Below are 19,498 nucleotides of genomic sequence, written 5' to 3'. Positions count from 1 at the left end.
CGGAGGGTCCGTCCTGGTCTTAACTTCCTTTTACGCTCCAGTTAAAGGCATTTGGGGCTTGTCGGGGTGGTGACGTCAGAGTCCAGCCTTAAGCTGTTCTCACTGAATAGGGAGTCCTCTCACTAGTAATGTGTGTTTTGGGATTCACTGAATCCTGAGGCGGGGGAGAAGGGGGGGGTTCTTTGTGGTCTGTTCTGTTCGCCTTTTCTACTTGCAAAAAGGCACCCGTTTGCTCCCTGTGGCTTTATCATGATGTCGGGGGAGACACAATTTAGCTGAGGAATAACCAGGAGGCCATGATGGGGTCACCCCTAAGACTGGGCCAAGGAAGGGGAGCCCAGGCCTCTGGTCCTGAGCGTTCAAGAAAAGCACATCAAAGCATGATGCTCCCCAAGACCTGCTCAGAGAATGGAGCCAGTGTGGAGGGGGCCCGCGGCCTTCCCTTGCCCAACTCTGCACAGCACCCCCCACAGGGGATTCTTTCTGACCAGCCTTTGAGGGGTTCCTGGGGCTGCCAGCAGGTGGTGCTGAAGGCCAGTGTAGCCCAGTGGGGGCTGGCAGGGCCAGGGCTGGGAGAGCCAGGGCTGGCAGGGCTGGGACTGGGAGAGCCGGGGCTGGCAGGGCCGGGACTGGGAAAGCTGGAGGACTGGGAGAGCTGGGGGACTGGGAGAGGCGGGGCTGGCAGGGCCGGGACTGGGAGAGCTGGAGGACTGGGAGAGCTGGGGGACTGGGAGAGCCGGGGCTGGCAGGGCCAGGGCTGGGAGAGCCGGGGCTGGCAGGGCCGAGGCTGGGAGAGCCGGGGCTGGCAGGACTGAGACTGGATGAGCTGGAGGAGTGGGAGAGCTGGGGGACTGGGAGAGCTGGGGCTGGCAGGGCCGGGGCTGGGAGAGCCAGGGCTGGCAGGGCTGGGACTGGGAGAGCCGGGGCTGGCAGGGCCGGGACTGGGAAAGCTGGAGGACTGGGAGAGCTGGGGGACTGGGAGAGGCGGGGCTGGCAGGGCCGGGACTGGGAGAGCTGGAGGACTGGGAGAGCTGGGGGACTGGGAGAGCTGGGGGACTGGGAGAGCCGGGGCTGGCAGGGCCAGGGCTGGGAGAGCCGGGGCTGGCAGGGCCGAGGCTGGGAGAGCCGGGGCTGGCAGGACTGAGACTGGATGAGCTGGAGGACTGGGAGAGCTGGGGGACTGGGAGAGCTGGGGCTGGCAGGGCCGGGGCTGGGAGAGCCGGGGCTGGCAGGGCCGGGGCTGGGAGAGCCGGGGCTGGCAGGGCTGAGACTGGATGAGCTGGAGGACTGGGAGAGCTGGGGGACTGGGAGAGCTGGGGCTGGCAGGGCCGGGGCTGGGAGAGCCGGGGCTGGCAGGGCTGAGACTGGATGAGCTGGAGGACTGGGAAAGCTGGGGGACTGGGAGAGCTGGGGCTGGCAGGGCCGGGACTGGGAGAGGCGGGACTGGGAGAGCTGGGGGACTGGGAGAGCTGGAGCTGGGAGAGCTGGGACTGGGAGAACAGAGCTAGGAGGGTGGGCCCATGGGCTCAGCATTTTAAAGGATACAGACTAAAGAGGTGGTGACGATGGCCAGTATGGTCCCCACTGGAATGGATTTCTGGGCATCCTTGAGGTCTCCAGACCGGTTTGAGCCAGCCATGATACCTTCAAGAAACAAAGAGTGATTTTTCTCCCCGCCCCAGGGGGTTTGCGGTCTGAGGGGCCCTGCAGGAAGTCTTGGATTCCTGGAATGGCTGGGGGTCGAAGGGTCCCCACGGCTCCCCCCCACATGGCAAGGTCATGACCTCACCTGTCACGGAGGGAAAGAAGATTCCCACCAGCACCGTGAAGGACGTGGCAATGTCTGCAAAGACGTAGAGCGGGAGGCTGCCCTTCTGGCCAGGGACGTCGACAGAGGGCATCCCGGGCTTCTCCAGTATGTCGCCCTTCTCCAAGTAGCTGCTCCATAAGTTATCTTGTGGGGGAAAGAGCGACATCAGCCCAAGGCAGGGCCAGGCGGACAAACCCAAGCTTGAAGAGGATGTGCCCAACCATCCTCCCCGCTGAGTAAGCATGGCAGATAGAGCTGGGGGCCTGCCCCCTGGCCCTGCCCCCACCTGGGATCTCCATTTCCCATTACTAAAAGAGCAGGCCCAACTGTCGGGACATAACACCGTCAGGGGACTTGGATTAAAATCCATGTCAGATAATTACTATCTATGGGACTGTGGGTACAGATCCCTTTTCTGGGCCTGTTTCCCAAGCCAGCTGCTGGACTCCTCCCCACTCCAGACGGATGATCCTGCGCCCTCCTCCCCTCTCAGCTCTCTCATCCACAAACTGTCTCATCTGTGACCACCTTTGTACTTGGCCCCACCTACTGATGACATCTGGGGGAGAAGCGCTTCTCCAGCACCAGCTGCAGCTTAGCGGCAACTGGCACCACCTCACAAGCTCCTCACTGCAACCCTGGGAGGGAGGGCTACTACTACCTCCATTTTACAGAGGAGCAAACTGAGACAGACAGGGTAAGGATCACACAGCTAATAAGCCAAACTTGAACTCGGGATTTCCTGACTCCTGGCCTAGTACACTATTCACCAGCTCTCTTGGGGCAATAGGTACCACTGGTACTTGGTGCAAAGAGTCTCTGAGGTACTGCTGGTGGGCAGGGGTTACTTCTCCATCTCTTCAGAACGTTCTGGGCTTTGACAATGCTTATTTCTAGAGTTCACTGGGGATCATTCTCACGAGTGTCAGAATTACATGCCCATTTTACAGATGAGTGGACTATGTACGGCCCTGAGAAACTAAGTGAACTCTGGACTTCTCTATCTCATGTGTTATACTTTGGTTTAATTAATGATCAGCTATAGAATGTAATATTTATAGTATTTATAGATAATTTGTGCATAATATATAATTTATACAGTTTTTATAATACATTTACATGTTTATATATTTATGCATAAATGATAATAAATATGGATTGAAATAATTTAAAAGAGGGAACGTTTTGTCACTTTTTACAGAATAGTAAAAGAATTACATATTTAAAAAACACTTAGGAAAGTTACTTATTAATCTTATATATTGTGATGGCAGTTGTGAAGACTGATTTCTCAGTGTAATAGCTTTTCTAAAACATGTTAGTGAAGGACAGTGTACAACCCATCACATTTCTTCTCTTCTCTTATCTATTCCACTAATTGTAAACTCCTGGAGAAAAAGGACTGTGCTTTATTTCTTTTGTAGCTCCCAAATACAAAGTGCTCTGTGGATGTTTGGGAAGAAACAGTGAAGCCCCCAACAATTCCCAGAAGAACAACCAGGCCCATCAGCCCCACAGGATGGGATCCAAAAAGCAGCTAGAAAGTATGGATGTAGAGGCAGCTAGTGGTGCAGTGGATAGAGCACTAGCCCTATAGTCAGAAGGATCTGAGTTCAAATCTGGCCTTGGACACTTAACAAGTTCTAGCTGTATGACCCTGGGTCACTTAACCCCGACTGCCTCAGGGGGAAAAGAAAAAAGAAAAAGTGTGGATGCTGAGACTGCAGCCCTCCCACAAGTGAGCCCTTAGCATCATGAACTTGAGCAGACTGAATGGCATAGTTAGTCGGCTAGCCCCAGGCCCTCGCTCCTCACCTCCCCCTGCTGAAATCCTTTTCTCCTCCCAGGCCCAAGTTTGGGAGCTAGCCTGCCTCGGCTGCCAGTTTTCCTGCTTACGTTTTCCTGGAGCACTTCCTCACTTGTATGTATTTCCCCTCTGCAGGGAGTGAGGGGATAGGGAGCTCGAGAACAAGACCATTCCATTCTTCATTGTGATAATTCCAGCCCTTATTAAATACTGATTTGAACTGCTGGAATATTAACGACATGGCTCGGCAGGCTATTTGGAGATCACCCGCCTCTTTTGGCCAACGGTGTTTGGAAACGTTACTCCAGAGTCTCAGAACTGGGGGAGCCTCTCAGCAGAAGTGGCCTCGGCCAAGAGAGAACCAAGGGCTCCAATCAATCAGTCAATCAACTGATAAACATTCAGTGGGCTGGTGAAAGCACCAAGACACGCCCACCATCAGAAAGCTTATACTCAAAGGAGGCTACAGGCTAGTGTCTAAGGCTTCAGCTTCTTACAGGAGGCCTGGGATCCTCCAGTGTCCCCAGGCCTCTGGATCAAGCCTACCACACCAGGGCTAACTGGTCCCAAGCGCCCAATGAGGCAGCCCCAAAGTTGGCAGCACAGCCACACGTGAGCCGTGCCCAAGCCAGAGTGCAGTAGGAGAGCACTCAGCCGCTGCCAGCTGCCCAAACAGAGGCCTATTATGGGCTCTGGTGGGAACTTTTCAGGCCAGCGTCAGCTGGACTTGACTCTCTGAAGGGAAAAACATCGCCCACTGTCTCTTCTCCTGGGGATGCTGGGATGCGGGGCTCAGAAATGTGTTTGGTCCACCGGGACGAATCCACTTAGGAAACCTTAGGAGGGCAGGCCAGATTTCCCCGTGACACCGTACAAGTGATGTCCCACCCAGGCTCTGGATGAACAGGGGAACTCCTTTTGAGAGGCTGGGTCTCTGCCTCCTCCCCCTTTCCCAGCAAGTGAGGGCGTAAGACCCCCAGTGGGAGCACCTGCTTTCTGCACCTACCCTGGAGAATCCCACTGGCAGCTCCGGGGATCCCAGAAATCTCGGTGACATTATTGAGGAGGAAGTACTGGTCGCAGCCCTCCGAGGTGAGGTTGGAGGTGTGACAGAAGAGGACCCAGAGCTTCGTGGCCACTGTTTCATTGTCCACTACTGTAGTCTTGGCACAAACATCAAACTGGTCCCGAGACAGGGTCCTGTTGCCCAACATGCAAACTCTGATGGGAGGAAAGACCAAAGTTTGCTAAGTCAAGGATAGGGGTTCATCGACATGCTCCCCTGGCTGATCTGTCACACCCTTTTGGGGCAGGACAAGGGTCCTGGAGAGCTCAGGACTGGGGGGCCTGAGGGGTGCATTCTGCACTGCCCGCTGGCTCATCACCTTCCCCACCTTTAGAAGAAGGGACAATGTATGGGGAACAGGGATGAGTTGGAGTCCTGATTGTGACACTTGTTGGCTCTACGATCTGGGACAAATCGGCCCTCTGAGTCTCCTCCCGTGCAATCTGTGGAGACTGAATCAGATCCATTCCGTGGTCTCCTCCGTGCACGACGGACTTGGCCCTCCTTCTAATGTTGCTGCTTTCCCTTTCTCCTTTCTCCCACCAACTGACTGACCCGACCTTCTGGGAGGGCCCTACTTCTCAACGGCTCGTGAGGAAACGGCACAGCCACCCTGAGTGGCTCTTACATTCAAGCTTCCCCTGGCTCTGGCGCGCCCGCCACTTACGGAAACACCGGAGGGTCAAAAATGGACTTGATGCCGCCGGCATAGATGGACAAGATGGAGATGATCACACAGGCCAAGAAGAGCGAGGCGAATTTGTTGACATACTTCACGCCAACAAACACCACCACAGTCATGAAGGTCAGAAAAATGGTCCCATAGACTCGCATGTTGTTCAGGGTGGCGCTCGAGGTGTCGTGAGCCCCCGTTGGGTGGAAGATGGCGGCCGGTGGGGCGATGTACGTCTGAAACGACAAGAGCAGGGCTTGGGAGCGTGAGCGCAGCAAGAGAAACTTCCATCTTCAGTTTCCCAAGGCCAGGAGCCAAACTCCTCTCCATTCCCGAGGGGCAGTTCTGAGGCGGGAAGTGGTGACTCCCTTCCCTCTGTGGGAACAAGGGTGGGGTGAGGAGTACCCATCTCCCCATCCCCCGCCCCGGCCTCAGACTGGGTGGGGTGCTCTAAGAATCCCCTCCCCGCAGCCCCAGCTTCCTGCTCAGGAGATGCTGCTGCTGCTGCTGCTGCCAAGACTAAAATTGAGCCTGGCTGCTCAGGCTCTGGGAGCTGGGGGGAGGGTCAGGAAGCCAGATGTTGGCCAAACAAGCAATTTCCCCAGGACATTAAAAAAAAAAAAAAAAAAAAAAAAGACGGGATCTTCTTGTTTTAAGGGGCTCCTCCTCTGCAGGGGCTGGGCCAGGGGGAGAGGTTTGAAAGAGTGCCAGCAAATGTGGACACGGGCAAGCAGACAGACACACAGACTCAGACAGGAAGGAGGAACCAGGGAAGGACAGATGGAACAAGATTACACGGATGCGATGCCGTGTGTGCCGCCAAGTGAAATCTTGGTGCGAAATTAAGCCCTTCACAAAAACCAAAGCTTCCAGAGCACCGGCCTCAGATAAAATTACTCTTGGCCATATTTTATGAGAAAAGACAAGGCAAATGTTTCCGAGCTTCCACTGTCCTTCCCCTTCCCCTCCTCATCTCACTTCCCTCTTCACCATCAGCCCAAAGGGCAGATTCCCAGGAGAAGGGTCTCAATCCCACTCTTGCCTCCCCCCAGGCCATCGCTGACCATAACTGGGCCCCAGTGGGGCCATAAAAGGATCCCGGCTTTTATGTTTGGGATGGGGGTGGGGTGGGCCGAACCAGACTCACCAGCAGGATCTCTATGGCTCCCAGGATGTACATAGCTGCTGCAAAGGTAGTACCCAGGTAAAAGCACAGGCCCACGGCTCCTCCAAACTCGGGCCCAAGAGAGCGGGAAATCATGAAATAGGAGCCCCCAGCTGTCAGGGACACAGAGAAAACACTGAGTTTGCTACTGAATTACAATTCTCTCCAAACTCCCCAATGGTTCCATCTGCACACTGTCAAAGCTTGCGTCACGAGGTTCCACACATTCACAGAGGGCTTTGGCAGCCCTGGGGCCATCTTGGATGCCCAGATAGCCCTTCGAGGACAAACCCTCCTCTGCTACTTACTACTGGATGCTTCTGGACTTATTGTTTGTCCTTTGTTCTCAGACAGCCATAACATACAAGTGAGTTAGATCGGAGCGAATGTGAGCTGTGCAAAGTCACCAGCCTTTCTTTCTCCTCCAAGAGCCACCTGGGTCCGATGGCAAAGTATCGATCAGAACAACAGGAGATGGCCCTGGACACAGTGGGAGATCTTGATTTTTCTAATATCCCTAATGGGTCTTTCGGAGGCAACCACAATCACTTAACATTTTAGGGGAAATGTCTGTTTTTCCTCATCTGTACTTTACTGTACCGTACTGTAAAGAGATCTGGCCTTGAAGGCCACAAATTCTGTGACAATGAGGACTTAGAGGATGGAGTGAAGGGAATGGCACCTGGGAAAGACTGTTAAGATGAAGAGATGTGTAAAATTAACCTATGTTGGATTACTTGCTGTCTAGGGGAGGTGAGAAGGAGGAAGGGACAGAGAAAAATCTGGAACATAAGGTTTTGCAAGGATGAATGTTAAAAACTATCTTTGCATGTATTCTGAAAAATAAAAAGCTGCTATTATTAAAAAAAAAAAATCAAGAGAAGCCAGCTTCTGAATCAGTGAGGCTTGGGTTCAGGTCCTGCCCCTGATACTGTTCTGTGTGACTCTGGACAGACTTAACTTCTCAACGTTAACAGGTAAATTCTCCTCATTAGCTGTAGAGCGCTGACCCACACTGGGAAATGACATCCCTCACTGCCGCCTACTTCTCTCGACCTTCTGTCTGGCAGCTGGGCTGCGCAGTGTTAAGTGCTGGCTGGGCCTGGGGTCAGAAAGCCCTAGGTTTAAATGTGGCCTCAGACATTTACCAGCTGTGACTTTGGGCAAGCAATTCCAATTCTGTCTGCCTCTGTTTTCTCGCTAAAAACCAGGGATAAGTGAGCCCTCATCTCCCAGAGAAGATATGGATAAAGCACCTAGCACAGTTCGTGGCACATAGTAAATGCTTAATAAGGACCTACTTCTATCCTTCCATCCTTTCTGAGCTCGATGGGGGCCAGGATGTCAGTGGCACTGGGGCAGCTCAGGCTCACCTCTGCTCCGCCATCATTGAGGCTGTGTAGTCCGAGGTAATCTTGCCCTTCTCTGGGCTGGCCTCGGGCCCAGGTATAGACAGTGGTAGGACTCTGAAGGATTCTAGAGGAACTTCCTGGCCTGAGGCTCTCACTCACTTTTACCTTCCTGTGCTCTCCTCTGTCCTCCTCCGGGGGATTACAAACATCATGTTGTTCTTTTTTTTTTAAAGCAGCACCTAAAGCTTGCCTGAACCCTCACAACTGGAACCATGATCCCCATGGCAGGGCCAGCTCTGATGCCCCTTGAGACACTGTGGGAAGGTCACCTAAAACCTGTGAACCCATTATCTTCTGCCAGATGACAAAACTGAAGCTCTGGGAAATCAAATGATGTGGCCAAGAAATTAGCATTAGGGCCTCCTTACGCTTGTCTAAGAGGCCTTCAGATAACTTCTCCCCAGAGGGACAATAATAGCGCAGAAAAAGGATCATTTGGATTCTGAGGCAAAGTGCCGGGACTCGACTCTTGTCTCGTTACCCAGTCCCTGTGTGACCCTGGAACCCTATTTCTGAGCCTCTGAAGCTTTCCTTTAAATGCCTGGGATTTGAGTCTTTCTTTACGGTCCCATTTGAGTCCCTGAGCGAGCTCTTTCCTACTAGCCTGCTCCATTAGCTGGTAAATCATTATTCTGAGGTCTCAGCTGGCTGGGAGCCACAGCAGCAAAGAAACTAGCCTGGAGGAGGGAGCCTGGGCCAAGGTTTCAGGGCCAGCCCCCCGCAGGCTCAGCTGGCTCCCCCAGAAACAAAGGCTGCAGCCTCTAATCCTAGGTCCCTTTCTGTGGCTGCAGTCTTTGGGGCCACTCTGGCTTCAGAAGCCCCGTAGGCTATTATTGTTCTGGCCTGAGAAACTCTGAAAGGGTCATTGACCAGAAGGGAGAAGTAGCAGAGGGAGACGAGTCACTTCCAAGTGAGATAAAACCCGCTCCTCTCCCCCTAGCATGAGTGAGTGCTAAATCACCCCTGCCATCTGGCTCCACCGGCAGGGACGGTAACGGCCTCCAGCAGCGACCCACCCGGAGGAGATAAGCTCTAGATGTCAGGGACCGACCCCCCAGCAGGAGGGCGGGGAAATGTGAGTGGGGTGGAGGGGGAGCCTGGCCAAAGAGGCTACCAGGCTTCTGAGCACCACATCTACACGAGGATAAGCCAGCAGAGCTCAGTTACTCTGGCACTAGTGGGACCCACAGGTGTGGATCCTTGACCTGCCAAGAAGCCCCCTGACTGACTCCCTGCTTTCTCGGACCTCTTGTTGAGGTTACTCAGAGCACAAGCGCTAAACAATAAGACTCCAGGGTCAGAAGAAGGGGCATCAGACCAGGGCCTGGAAGGAACCTGGACACTCACCCTTCTTATTCTGCAGGAAATGAATCTGGTGTCCCTAAGGCCCAGAGGAAGGGACATGGTTTGCCCCATGTCATGGAGCCAGGTCTTGAATTCAGATCTCTAGATCCAGTGCTCTTTCAAGTTCACAAGGAACAACAGGAGCCCAGGCTCCCGATCTAGCTGTGTCATTGCCTGTTGTGTGATTCATGGTGGCCACATCACTTTGATTCCCAATCAGTTAGTTTTTCTCATTGGGTAAAAAGTCCCTTCTGGCTCTAATGATCTGTGGGTACCGGGATGACCTCTGAGATCCCTTCCCATTCCCAGACTCATGGAATTTCAGAGCTGGGAGGGAACTCTGAGGTCAGCTGGTCCCCACTCCCTCTGTCTGGAGATGGGGAAGCTGGTTCTTCTAAGTTCTGGCCCAGAATACCAAGTATCACATCTATAAACAAATACCTGGAACTACTCCATTGGTGGCGATGGCACTCATGGATATTGCTGTCAGTAGGGTCTATAAAGACAAGAAATTGTAGCACAAGTTACAAAAAATTCCTTCATTGTTAGTCAAAGAAAGCTTTCACAAGTATTTTTTTTTTTCTTTAATAAAGCAACTAATTGATCAAACACTCCTGCCCCAATAATGAAGGAAGGGCAAACAGTGATGGATGGCCTCAGGACCGAAGCACTGAGTTCTAGGGATCAGAAAGTTATTTCCCTCCTGACATTTGTTACTCTTCAGAGTTCCTCACCCCTGCTCCCCAAGGGTCTCACTCCAGCCAGCCAGGCCAGCAGAGTCCAGATGTCTGCCTTTTGGGTGGGAAAAGAAATGGAAAGCGTGCCTGTGGTCAGATGGGAGGGCAGATACTCACACAGCAGCAGCAGATGAGGACGATGAGGAAGGACTGCAGGACACCGGCCGTCCCCACCATCCAGGTCAGCCGAAGGAACAGGATCACTCCAAAGATGTTCTGCATGCAGGGCAGGTACACGCCCATCAAGGTGCCCATGCTGGGTGACTAGGAAGCAAACAAACGCTTCGTCTGAGTCTCCCAAAGTCACATTTTTGGCCCTTGTGATGTATTCCTTGTTTGTGAGCTTCAACATATGTGGCAAGCTCTTGGGAAGCACCATGGTCAGGACAGCCAAGGATTCTGGACAACAGAGAGCTACTTTCCCATTTTTATGGAAATGATCTATATATGCACTGAAGGCATCCTTGATGAAGAGAAGTCTTTCAAAACTACACATCCCCTTTCTTCTGAAAAGTGGACAGAAAATAAGCTCCCCCAACAGAGCCCTTCCACTACACAGGTCAGCGACCTGCAGGATTCCTGGACGATACCATGACAAGGACAGCCTTCTCTGGAGAGCCGGCCTCTGCTTCCACCGGCACGAGAACAAGTCCAACTTGAAGAGGCTGGACCAAGCTCTTGGCCTGTGTGAGGACTTCCTGCTGCTCCCAATGGCGGGTGACACTATGTTGACTACCTTAAAGCCCTGCTCGCTTCAGAACATCCTAAGTATAGAGGACTCAACGGTTTGGCTTGTGTGCTAAGAAACAAAGAGCATGATGAATTAACAGGAAGCCGTGGAGTGAAGGAAGTAGTGGAGGAAAGGAAACGATATTACAACTCTAACGGCATTCATAGAAAGACCAAGAAATATGGAACAATTAAAATGGAATGTGGCAAAATTACAGAGAATAAGCTTGGTGCCAGGAGGAGACACAAGGAGACATTTCTCTCCAATCTATTAAGAAATCACAGTCTTTGGGGATGGAATTTGTATCTAATACTGCACCCTTTTGTGGCTGGTTTTATGAATTTTTTTTCTTTTTCTTTCTTTATAAAGGCTGGCTCTCTGGAAGGAAGGTGGGGGAGAGAGACACAGGGAAATCTAGATGATGTAAAAGTAAAAGATGGCAATCATCTATTTTTAAAAAGTTTGTCCTAACCATCCACACATAAATGGCTAAGTGGATGAAAAATGAAAAATGAAATTAGATCAGGGGTCTAGAAACTTGTTTTTAAAAAAATTATTCTGAGAACTTTTTCAATGCAATTGGTTTTATTTATAATCCTGTATATTTCATTTTATACATTCAAAAACATTATTCCGAGAAGGGATTCAAAGGCTTCACCAGATTGCCAAAAGAGTCTTTCATAAGAACCTCCAAGCTGTATGGAGAACCTAGAAAGCTTTTTCCATTTGTGTGTATGTGTGCACATATAATGTATGTACCCACACATGCCCACTGTGTATGTACCTATGTATGCATATATATACCATACAAAAGTTTGTACATATGTGCATGCAAAATGTACATATAAATGACACAGCATGTACTAGCATGCATACACACACGTGTGTGTACATACATGTGTATATATGCATGTGGCAGGTCTGGAATCAGGAAGATTCATCTTCTTGAATGTAAATCTGGCTTCAGAGACTTACTGGGTGACCCTGGACACTTCTGCCCCACTTTCCTCATCCACAAAATAAGCTGGATAAGGAAATGGCGAACTACTCCAGTAGTTTGCCAAGAAAATCCCAAAGTGGGTTGCCAAGGGATGGACATGATTGAAAACAACTGAACAATAATATGTATGTATGAATACGTAAATGTGTGTGGGTGCACCTATATATTTGTGTTTCTCTCTCTCCCTGTCTCTGGACAACGATTTGGGCTCCAAGTTCTCCAAGAAAGGAATGGGCTAGAAATTTGGGACGCTTAAAGTTTTTAAATTACCCCAAGCCTCTCCCTTAGTAAAAAGGTTCCTCTCTCTCGGAGACCAGTATTATCCTGCTGGGGTGACACGGTTATCATTCATGGAACAGAACAGCCTCTAAAGGCCTGAGGGCCATGGAGAGGTCTACGGTAGCTGGAAGCAGGCTGTATTATATATGACCAACGAGGAGCTGCAAAGGAGAACCAGAGCAAAGGATACCTAGAAAGAAAGGAGCTGGGAAGAGAAGCAAGGTTGAGGACAAGGGACAGGGGGCAGCTCCAGGGGCTCTAGGAGCATCCCTGGGAACTCAAGGGAAAGCGAAGGGGATCCCAGTGGGCAGGTCCCTGCCATGGCCAACTTAGGGAAGGACGGGAGGAGAATCCTAGGGCATGGAGGGAGGGCTGATGGGCCATCTCATCGGAAGGAGAGATACTTTGGTGTTGCTGAAGTCACTGAGTAATGGAAGGAGCCACCACCCACGGACACCAACCGAGCACCGGGGAATCCTTGTCTGAAAAGGGACTGGGGCGCGGGGCAAAGATGACTGAGTTTAACGTCAAGAGACGTGGGCTTGAATTCCAGGGGCGCCCCTGACTCCCTGACTGGTCCTGGCCATATCAGCCAACTTCTATGCTTTGATTTCCTTCCCTATAGAAGAAGAGGTTTGTTGGAACTCAAAATCTCATAAAAGGGAAGAAAAAAAAGGATCTTTATGTGGAATTGGAAAAAGTAAAATACTATTAAGTGTGTGTGTGTGTGGAATACAAATATATAAGGGATTTGGCCCAGATTACCTCTTCTGGCTATGACTCTCAATACACAACTGGAAGTACTGTGAATAAATAATGTTCAGGGAGAAGGGAACATCCGGCTAAGCTAAGTTAGAACGGATCACGCCTCGGAGAAGACACAAAAAGGAGCCATTGGGGGCTTTTGGAACTTAAAGGAGAAATGATGCAATGAAGGGGGTGGGGGAACAGTGGGAGAAGGAACTAAGAAATGACTCAGGAGCATAGACGCACAATACGGGGGCAGGACAGAGCTCTATTACAAAAAGAAGGAGGGAGGAAATCCACGTCACCGACTTAGAGCAGTAAGTGGGAAGTCCCGGGGAGTCTCACAAAAGCTGGAGGGTGTGTCATGGGAATCCCACAGGAAGGACTCTATGTTCTAGAGGCCCTTCCACTCTGCTGTTCTAGGATCCACAAAGATGGCCCTAGGAGAAGTGCAGAAATCCCAGGTGGGGCAGAGGATGGAGACAGGAATTGGAGTCAGTTTAATCCCTGCCCAAGACAATTCCCTGCTTTGTGCCCTTGGGCAAGGAATGTAACCTCTCCTAGCCTGGTTTCCCCATGTGCAAAATGGGGATAATAACAGCATTTACTCTAGTGAGGATCAAGATAACATGTAAAGGGTTTCACAAGCCCTTTTACCTTTTTTTTTTTTTTTTTTTTTTTTTTTTTTTTTTTTTTTTGCTGAGGCAATTGGGGTTAAGTGGCTTGCCCAGGAAGTGTTAAATGTCTGATACTAGATTTGACTTAGGTCCTCCTGACTTCAGGGCTGGTGCTCTATCCACTGAGCCACCTAGCTGCCCTGCAATCCCTTTTTAAAATAGTATTTTATTTTTCCAAATACATGCAAAGATAGTTTTATCAACATTCATCTTTGCAAAAACCTCATGTTTTTCTCCCTCCCTCATTTCCATCCTTATCCCCAAGACAGTAAGCAATCCAAAATGGGCTAAACATGATGTTTTACAAACCTTAAAGTGATTTATAAATGCTAGCTATAATTATTATTATATAGTGCTTTTCTAAACCCACCCTGTCTCTCTTTCCTACATGGATCCCTCTGTATAAAGGGCAGTGAGGGAAAAAGCAATGAAGAAAAAATTTCCTAGATCCTAAAATAAGTTCAGCAAATCACCAGGAGGTCAATGGAATCAGAACCCCCTGCTCCAAACAGACCATTTTATCTTAATAAGACCATCTACCTCCTTCAAAACTACCAAATCTGACAAATAAATAAACTGGCCTGTCTGTAGCATAAGGCTTTAGAGTCAAATTCAGGACGGCAGAATTTAGAATCAGAGAATCAAGCTCATCCAAGTCACATTTTGACAAATCAGGAAACCAAGACTCAGTGACCTGATGTAACTTGGCCAAAGATGAAGAAGAAGGGGACAAGAGTTACTTTCACATAATGAGTCAAAGGGCAGGAACGGTTTTCAAGTAGAGAACTGCAAACAATTAAAAATCACATTAAAATGTTCCAAATCGCCAGTAAGAGATGTATTATGAGAAAAATAATTTTTATAAATTAAAACATCAGCAAATGTGATAAAGGACAAAAGTAATCGGTGCTATGTGTGATCAGGGAAGGTTATATGCTAATATGCTACTGGGGGATCTATGAATTAGTCCAACCATTTTGGAAAACTATTTAGAGGTGTGAGAAAAGCCACTGGAAGGTTCATACCCTTTGGCCCAGAAGTCTTAATATGTGGTGTATGATCCAAGGATGTCAAAAGACAGGGGAAAAAATGATACACACATTTGATATTGTTAAGTTGATTAAATTATTAGGCTGATTAAGTTGATTAAATTGCATTTGATTCTTCATGACCCCACTCAGTTTTCTTGGTAAAGATACAGATGTCATTTGCCATTTCTTTCTCTAGCTCATTTTACAGATGAGGAAACTGAGGCAAAGTTAAGTGACTGGTCTAGAGTCACATAGCTAGTAAATGTCTGAGGCTAGATTTGTGCTCATGAAGATGAGAATTGCTGATTTCCTGATTCCAAACCCAATTCTCTAGTTGTTGTTCTATGTGTATACAGAGGTACATACACAGCCAAAGACACACACACACACACACATAGATTCTGAAGACCAATACAGCTAACAGTATACAAATTTATGAAGAACTTGTGATTTGTTGGTACAGGAACTCTCAGTAGGAACATTCCCAGGAGTCCCTGCAGGACCTAGAACATAACCTGCCTATAATTTCTATTCTTAGAGCACTGCCTAATGGGAGGTGAAGTGACTCATCCATGGTGACAGCAGCAGGAAGTGTCAGAGAAGGCACTGATGGAAGGCTTCCGGACTCCAAGGGTGAGTGCCATCCACACCTCCACACTACCTCTCCGTGACAACTAGAACACACACTCAAACAACATTAGAATGTGACAGAATTTGTATGAAATACAATGACCACCCTTGGTTCCAGAGGGCCACTGATGGAAAGGAAACCCCTCCCTTTTCTAGCTAGAGTGGAGATCTCCAGGCGGGGAAGCTTGCCCGCTGCCAGAGGGAACTTGTAATAATGGCTGGTTTTGCCTAAATTATCTTTTTCATGGTAATGGAGAGTTTTCTGGGTCAAGGGGGCACTTATTTGGAATTTGACTATGGAGTAAAAACCCCAAAGCATTCCTGAGATGTTCTTTTTCAAATAATAAAAATAAAGGGACTTGCCAAGGTTCACACAGCTAGGAAACAGCAAAGCCAGAATTGTCATCTTACGATTTCTGACTCCAAATCCAGTTTTCTTTCTAATACAGGACATAGCACCCTGCAGGGCTAGTGTCTTCAGTTACACTATGTGTAAAATGTACCAAGTACTATGTGCAAGAAATACTGAGTACCTACTATGCAAAAAGCACTGATTACTGATTGCAAGAAATGATATGCAAGAAATACTAACTACCATGTATAAAAAGCACTGAGTGGCTACTATGTGCAAAAGCACTGAGTACCTGCTATGTGAAAAAAGCACTGAGTACTTAATATATGCTAAAAGCACTGAGTGTCTACTATGTGCAAAAAGTAGAATACCTAATATATGCAAAAAGCACTGAGTACTTACTATGTGCAAAAAGTAGAATACCTAATATGTGCAAAAATAACTGAGTACCTACTATGTGTAAAAAGCACAGAGTACTTAATATATGCAAAAAACACTGAGTACTTACTATGTGCAAAAAGTAGAGTACCTAATATGTGTAAAAATAACAGCACCTACTATGTGTAAAAAGCACTGAGTACTTAATATATGCTAAAAGCACTGAGTGCCTACTATGTGCAAAAAGTAGAATACCTACTATATGCAAAAAGCACTGAGTACTTACTATGTGCAAAAAGCACATAGCAGTATAGGTAAAAAGGAGAGTATCTTTTATGTTCAAAAAGCACAGAATGAGTACCTACTATGTGCAGAAACCAGTGCAGAGAGGGACTAAGCCCAACTAGGCCCCAAGAAGAGCAAAGGGAGACACCCTTTGTTGAAAGACCGGCTCCTCCTCTCCCCCATAGAAATATCCTTGCTATAAGTCCTCTTACCCACATAGACAGACTGAGTTAAATGCCAAGGCTGCCCCAAGAGGTCACTAAAAGCCGCTCCCGGACATCGAGCCTCCCATTTTCTGAGCTCACAGCCAGAAGCTCCTCCCAGCTGCCCAGAATGTCTGTACCACAATGGCTGGGGGGGGGGACTCCATGCTGGGCAAAGACCAGCTAGGGGAAAAGAAGGGGTGGGAGCCCCAGGCACCCCCTGCCTGGGCCTGATATCCCTTCCTCACCTGGTTTCTTAAATAAGCCAGGCCCAAGGAAACACTGAGTGCTCAGTTCTCCCCTTCCCTGCCAACAAGCCACCCAGTGTTCTTCTTGGCAGCCGGAGCAGGGGGTCAGCTTGAGAAGCAGCAACGGTGGGGGGGAGGGAGCCAAGAATACCAAATGCTCTGGGCTGGGGGGGACACCCTGAATCCTCGCATCTTCCAGGGGAGTGTGGGGAACAGGAGATAGAGAGCTCCAGCCTACAACAGTTAATCTGCCCCTCCAGAATCGAGCTGATTCACTGTGACTGGCTTGCTCAGCCCAAGAATGATAACAGCTGCCTCTCTGTGCTTTGGACTCGCAAAGCCTGAGTGGTGGGTGAACCAGGACATCCGAGCCCTGAGAGGGCCCAATCAAAGGAAACTCTGTATTTACTGACCGTGTTTCTGCCACCCAAAATGGCGGAGAAGAAATGATTTTATGACTATCTGGGCCCTTGTCTGCACTGATCTTGGAGATTCTCATCCCCATTTATTCACCCACAGTGAATTCTCAGACACCAGTGGTGGGGAGATTCAAAAATCTAATGTTTTCTGTCCTGTGCCTTGGAATATTTGCCAGTGAATTTTTGGTAAAATGAAAAACAAGCAGAGTATAAAAGTGCAAAGTGGTTAAACAGTGGTGATTACGTTCCTATTCCCTTCCCTTGGAAGCCTCAGGTTTAAGCCCCTTGGTGGACTGGAAGACCTACCAGATGGGTGTTGCAGTCTCTGCAGAATCTACCAGCTGTGTAAGCATCTTTGGTGGCCTTCAGCATAACCCACTACGGCTGTTTTAGGGGGTTTTAGTCATTTCAAACTCTTTATGAACCCTTTTGAGGTTTTCTTGGCAAAGACATTGGAGCAGTTGGCCATTTCCCTCTCTGGCTAATTTGGGAAAACTGAGGCAAACAGGGTGGAGTGGTTAACTTAAGATCACACAGCTAGTAAGTGTCTGAAGCTGGGTTTGAAGTCAGATCTTTCTGGTTCTAGTCCCCATATTCTATCCACTCTACCGGCCAGCTGCCCATAATTTACTACTGGCTATGTCTAAATCCAATGTCATTACAGCCTAATTCTATCAGCCTCATTGAGACCAAAGCCTTTCCTGGAGAAGAATGTAAATCAACACATGCTATGTTCACTTTTTTTTTTCCTTTTTCTTCTATTTCTTTTTTTCTCTCAAAGTTTTTCCCTTTGTTTTCATTTCCCCAGGCAGATTCATCTGGCAAACGCAGAGAGTGGCCGTCCAGAAAACCACACTTAGGAGCACCTCCAAAGCAGCAGAATGGGGGGGCTGCTGTGTCCCCCAGAGTGGCTTTTCCTGAGTTGGAGAACCCAATGCCTTGATTCTAACCCAGCACCTTCCAAATAAAGCAACAAACCAGGCTGCTGGCCAGTGACCAATAGCCCCAGCACCACCGAGCTGGGCCTGCCACTGGGACCCGAGCAACTCAGCCGGGCCACAAGGTCTGGCTCGGACCCCTGGGAGTGGCTGGCCGTTTCTGGCACAGATGGGGGTGGCCAAGCAGGTCGGCCTACTCACTTTTGAAACTTTTCTCCGAGACCCCTCCACATTCTCAGCCTCTTCGTGTTCTTTGGCCCCCTGGGTGAGGTTGGTATAACTGACCAGCTTCCCGAGGAGAGATGAGACCTTTGGGCGGACATCAAGTTCCTCCTACAGATAGAGCCAAGGAAAATGTGAACAGGACAGATGTCCTTTGGGGTATTAAAAAAAAACCAGGTCCTAAGTCAGGGCAGAGGGAGGAAGGGAGAGAAGGAAGAAGGGAAGGAGGGAAGGAGGGAAGAGAGAAGGAGGGAAAGGAGGGAGGAAGGAAGGAGAAGTTCATGACAGGGGGTGGGAGAGTAGGGAGAGACCTGGGAAGGGAGTCGTTGATGAGGGTATTTTTCTGACTAAACTTGCTGAAATCTAAGTCAAGCAATCTACAAACATGAATCAAATTCCAGCATATGGGTATCCTACTTGTTGAGTGGTAAGGGCAGTAATTCTCTGTCTCTCTCCCTCCCTTTATCCATCCTCCTCCCTTTCTCCCTCTCTCTTCTCTTCTCCCTGCTCTCTGATTCTCCCTCTCCCCTTCTCTTTTTCCTTCCCTCCCTCCCTCCATCTCTCTCCCTTTCTCTTTCCCACTCTGATTCTTCCTCCCCTACCCCCTCTTAATTAATGGAATAAAACAAGCACAACTCTCTCTTAAGCCTCAGTTTTCCACATTGTAAGTTTGTCAGAGTTCAGGCCCTTAGAAAGCATCTACTTTTCCCATACCCATCACACTGCTTCTCCCCAATCCTGCCTCTTACTTTCTCTATTCCCTTCCTTCCCCCCTCCCCATAGGCACCCTTCATGTTCTCCAAAGTTGCCCCTCCATCTTCCTCATTGCTGGCCCCCATGCTTCCCCCTCCCTCCTCATTGTTTTCTCCTCACCGCTTGCCTTTCCCCCCCAAGTTCCTGCTAATATTTTTAACCCCAAATCATATCTCATGATTAGCTTTCACAAGCCCCCAAGGACTAAATCAAGATAAACTAGTACAGGTGGCTGTTAGGATTACAAGGTGAGAACTCAGGTTATCTGAGCAATTCTCTAGCTCAGAATTCACACCTTTAGTTCAGGCCTTTAGGGGGAGTTTACACCTTTGGACTTCTGAGGAGGAGTTTACATGTTTAAAGAAGTTTGCACCTTTAAGAGGAGCAAGCTCATTGGTTGAAGTATTTCCCCAGGCCCCCCCTTTGAGTTTTCACTAGCCCATTCTCTGGGAGAATAAAAGAGGCAACATTGAGCCTGGAGAAGAGTCTGGCTGAGAGAGTGAGTTGAGACAGCGGTCTGGAAGGATAACTTAGAGACGACTGGACCATTACAGCTGACAAACAGCAGAAATTGGGTTTGAATTCAGGCTTT

The 19,498-nt window shown here is 49.2% G+C and overlaps 2 protein-coding genes across 2 annotated transcripts in view; both read right to left on the bottom strand.

Annotated features, from left to right (window-relative positions):
• Positions 1-19,498, bottom strand: part of SLC12A4 (solute carrier family 12 member 4) — a 54,727-nt gene that overhangs the window by 11,071 nt on the left and 24,158 nt on the right. Inside the window, exons 3-10 of the mRNA XM_074286385.1 lie at positions 18,133-18,264; positions 10,132-10,278; positions 9,719-9,773; positions 6,504-6,634; positions 5,351-5,592; positions 4,624-4,838; positions 1,790-1,954; positions 1,546-1,644 (exon numbers count right to left, since the gene is read on the bottom strand). Coding sequence (XP_074142486.1) covers positions 1,546-1,644; positions 1,790-1,954; positions 4,624-4,838; positions 5,351-5,592; positions 6,504-6,634; positions 9,719-9,773; positions 10,132-10,278; positions 18,133-18,264 — 1,186 coding nt within the window. The remainder of the gene's footprint in view (positions 1-1,545; positions 1,645-1,789; positions 1,955-4,623; positions 4,839-5,350; positions 5,593-6,503; positions 6,635-9,718; positions 9,774-10,131; positions 10,279-18,132; positions 18,265-19,498) is intronic.
• LOC141554471 (uncharacterized) lies at positions 248-1,504 on the bottom strand (the record flags this gene model as incomplete). The annotated part of the gene is made up of 1 exon (XM_074286394.1): positions 248-1,504. A coding segment is annotated over one exon (1,131 nt), but the record flags the coding sequence as incomplete, so codon positions are not given.

The sequence above is a fragment of the Sminthopsis crassicaudata genome, chromosome 2 (genome assembly GCF_048593235.1).
Source record: "Sminthopsis crassicaudata isolate SCR6 chromosome 2, ASM4859323v1, whole genome shotgun sequence".
NCBI classification, from domain to species: domain Eukaryota; kingdom Metazoa; phylum Chordata; class Mammalia; order Dasyuromorphia; family Dasyuridae; genus Sminthopsis; species Sminthopsis crassicaudata.
The sequence above is the reverse complement of the archived record's forward strand: the minus strand, read 5'-3'. Positions and strand labels throughout refer to the sequence as shown.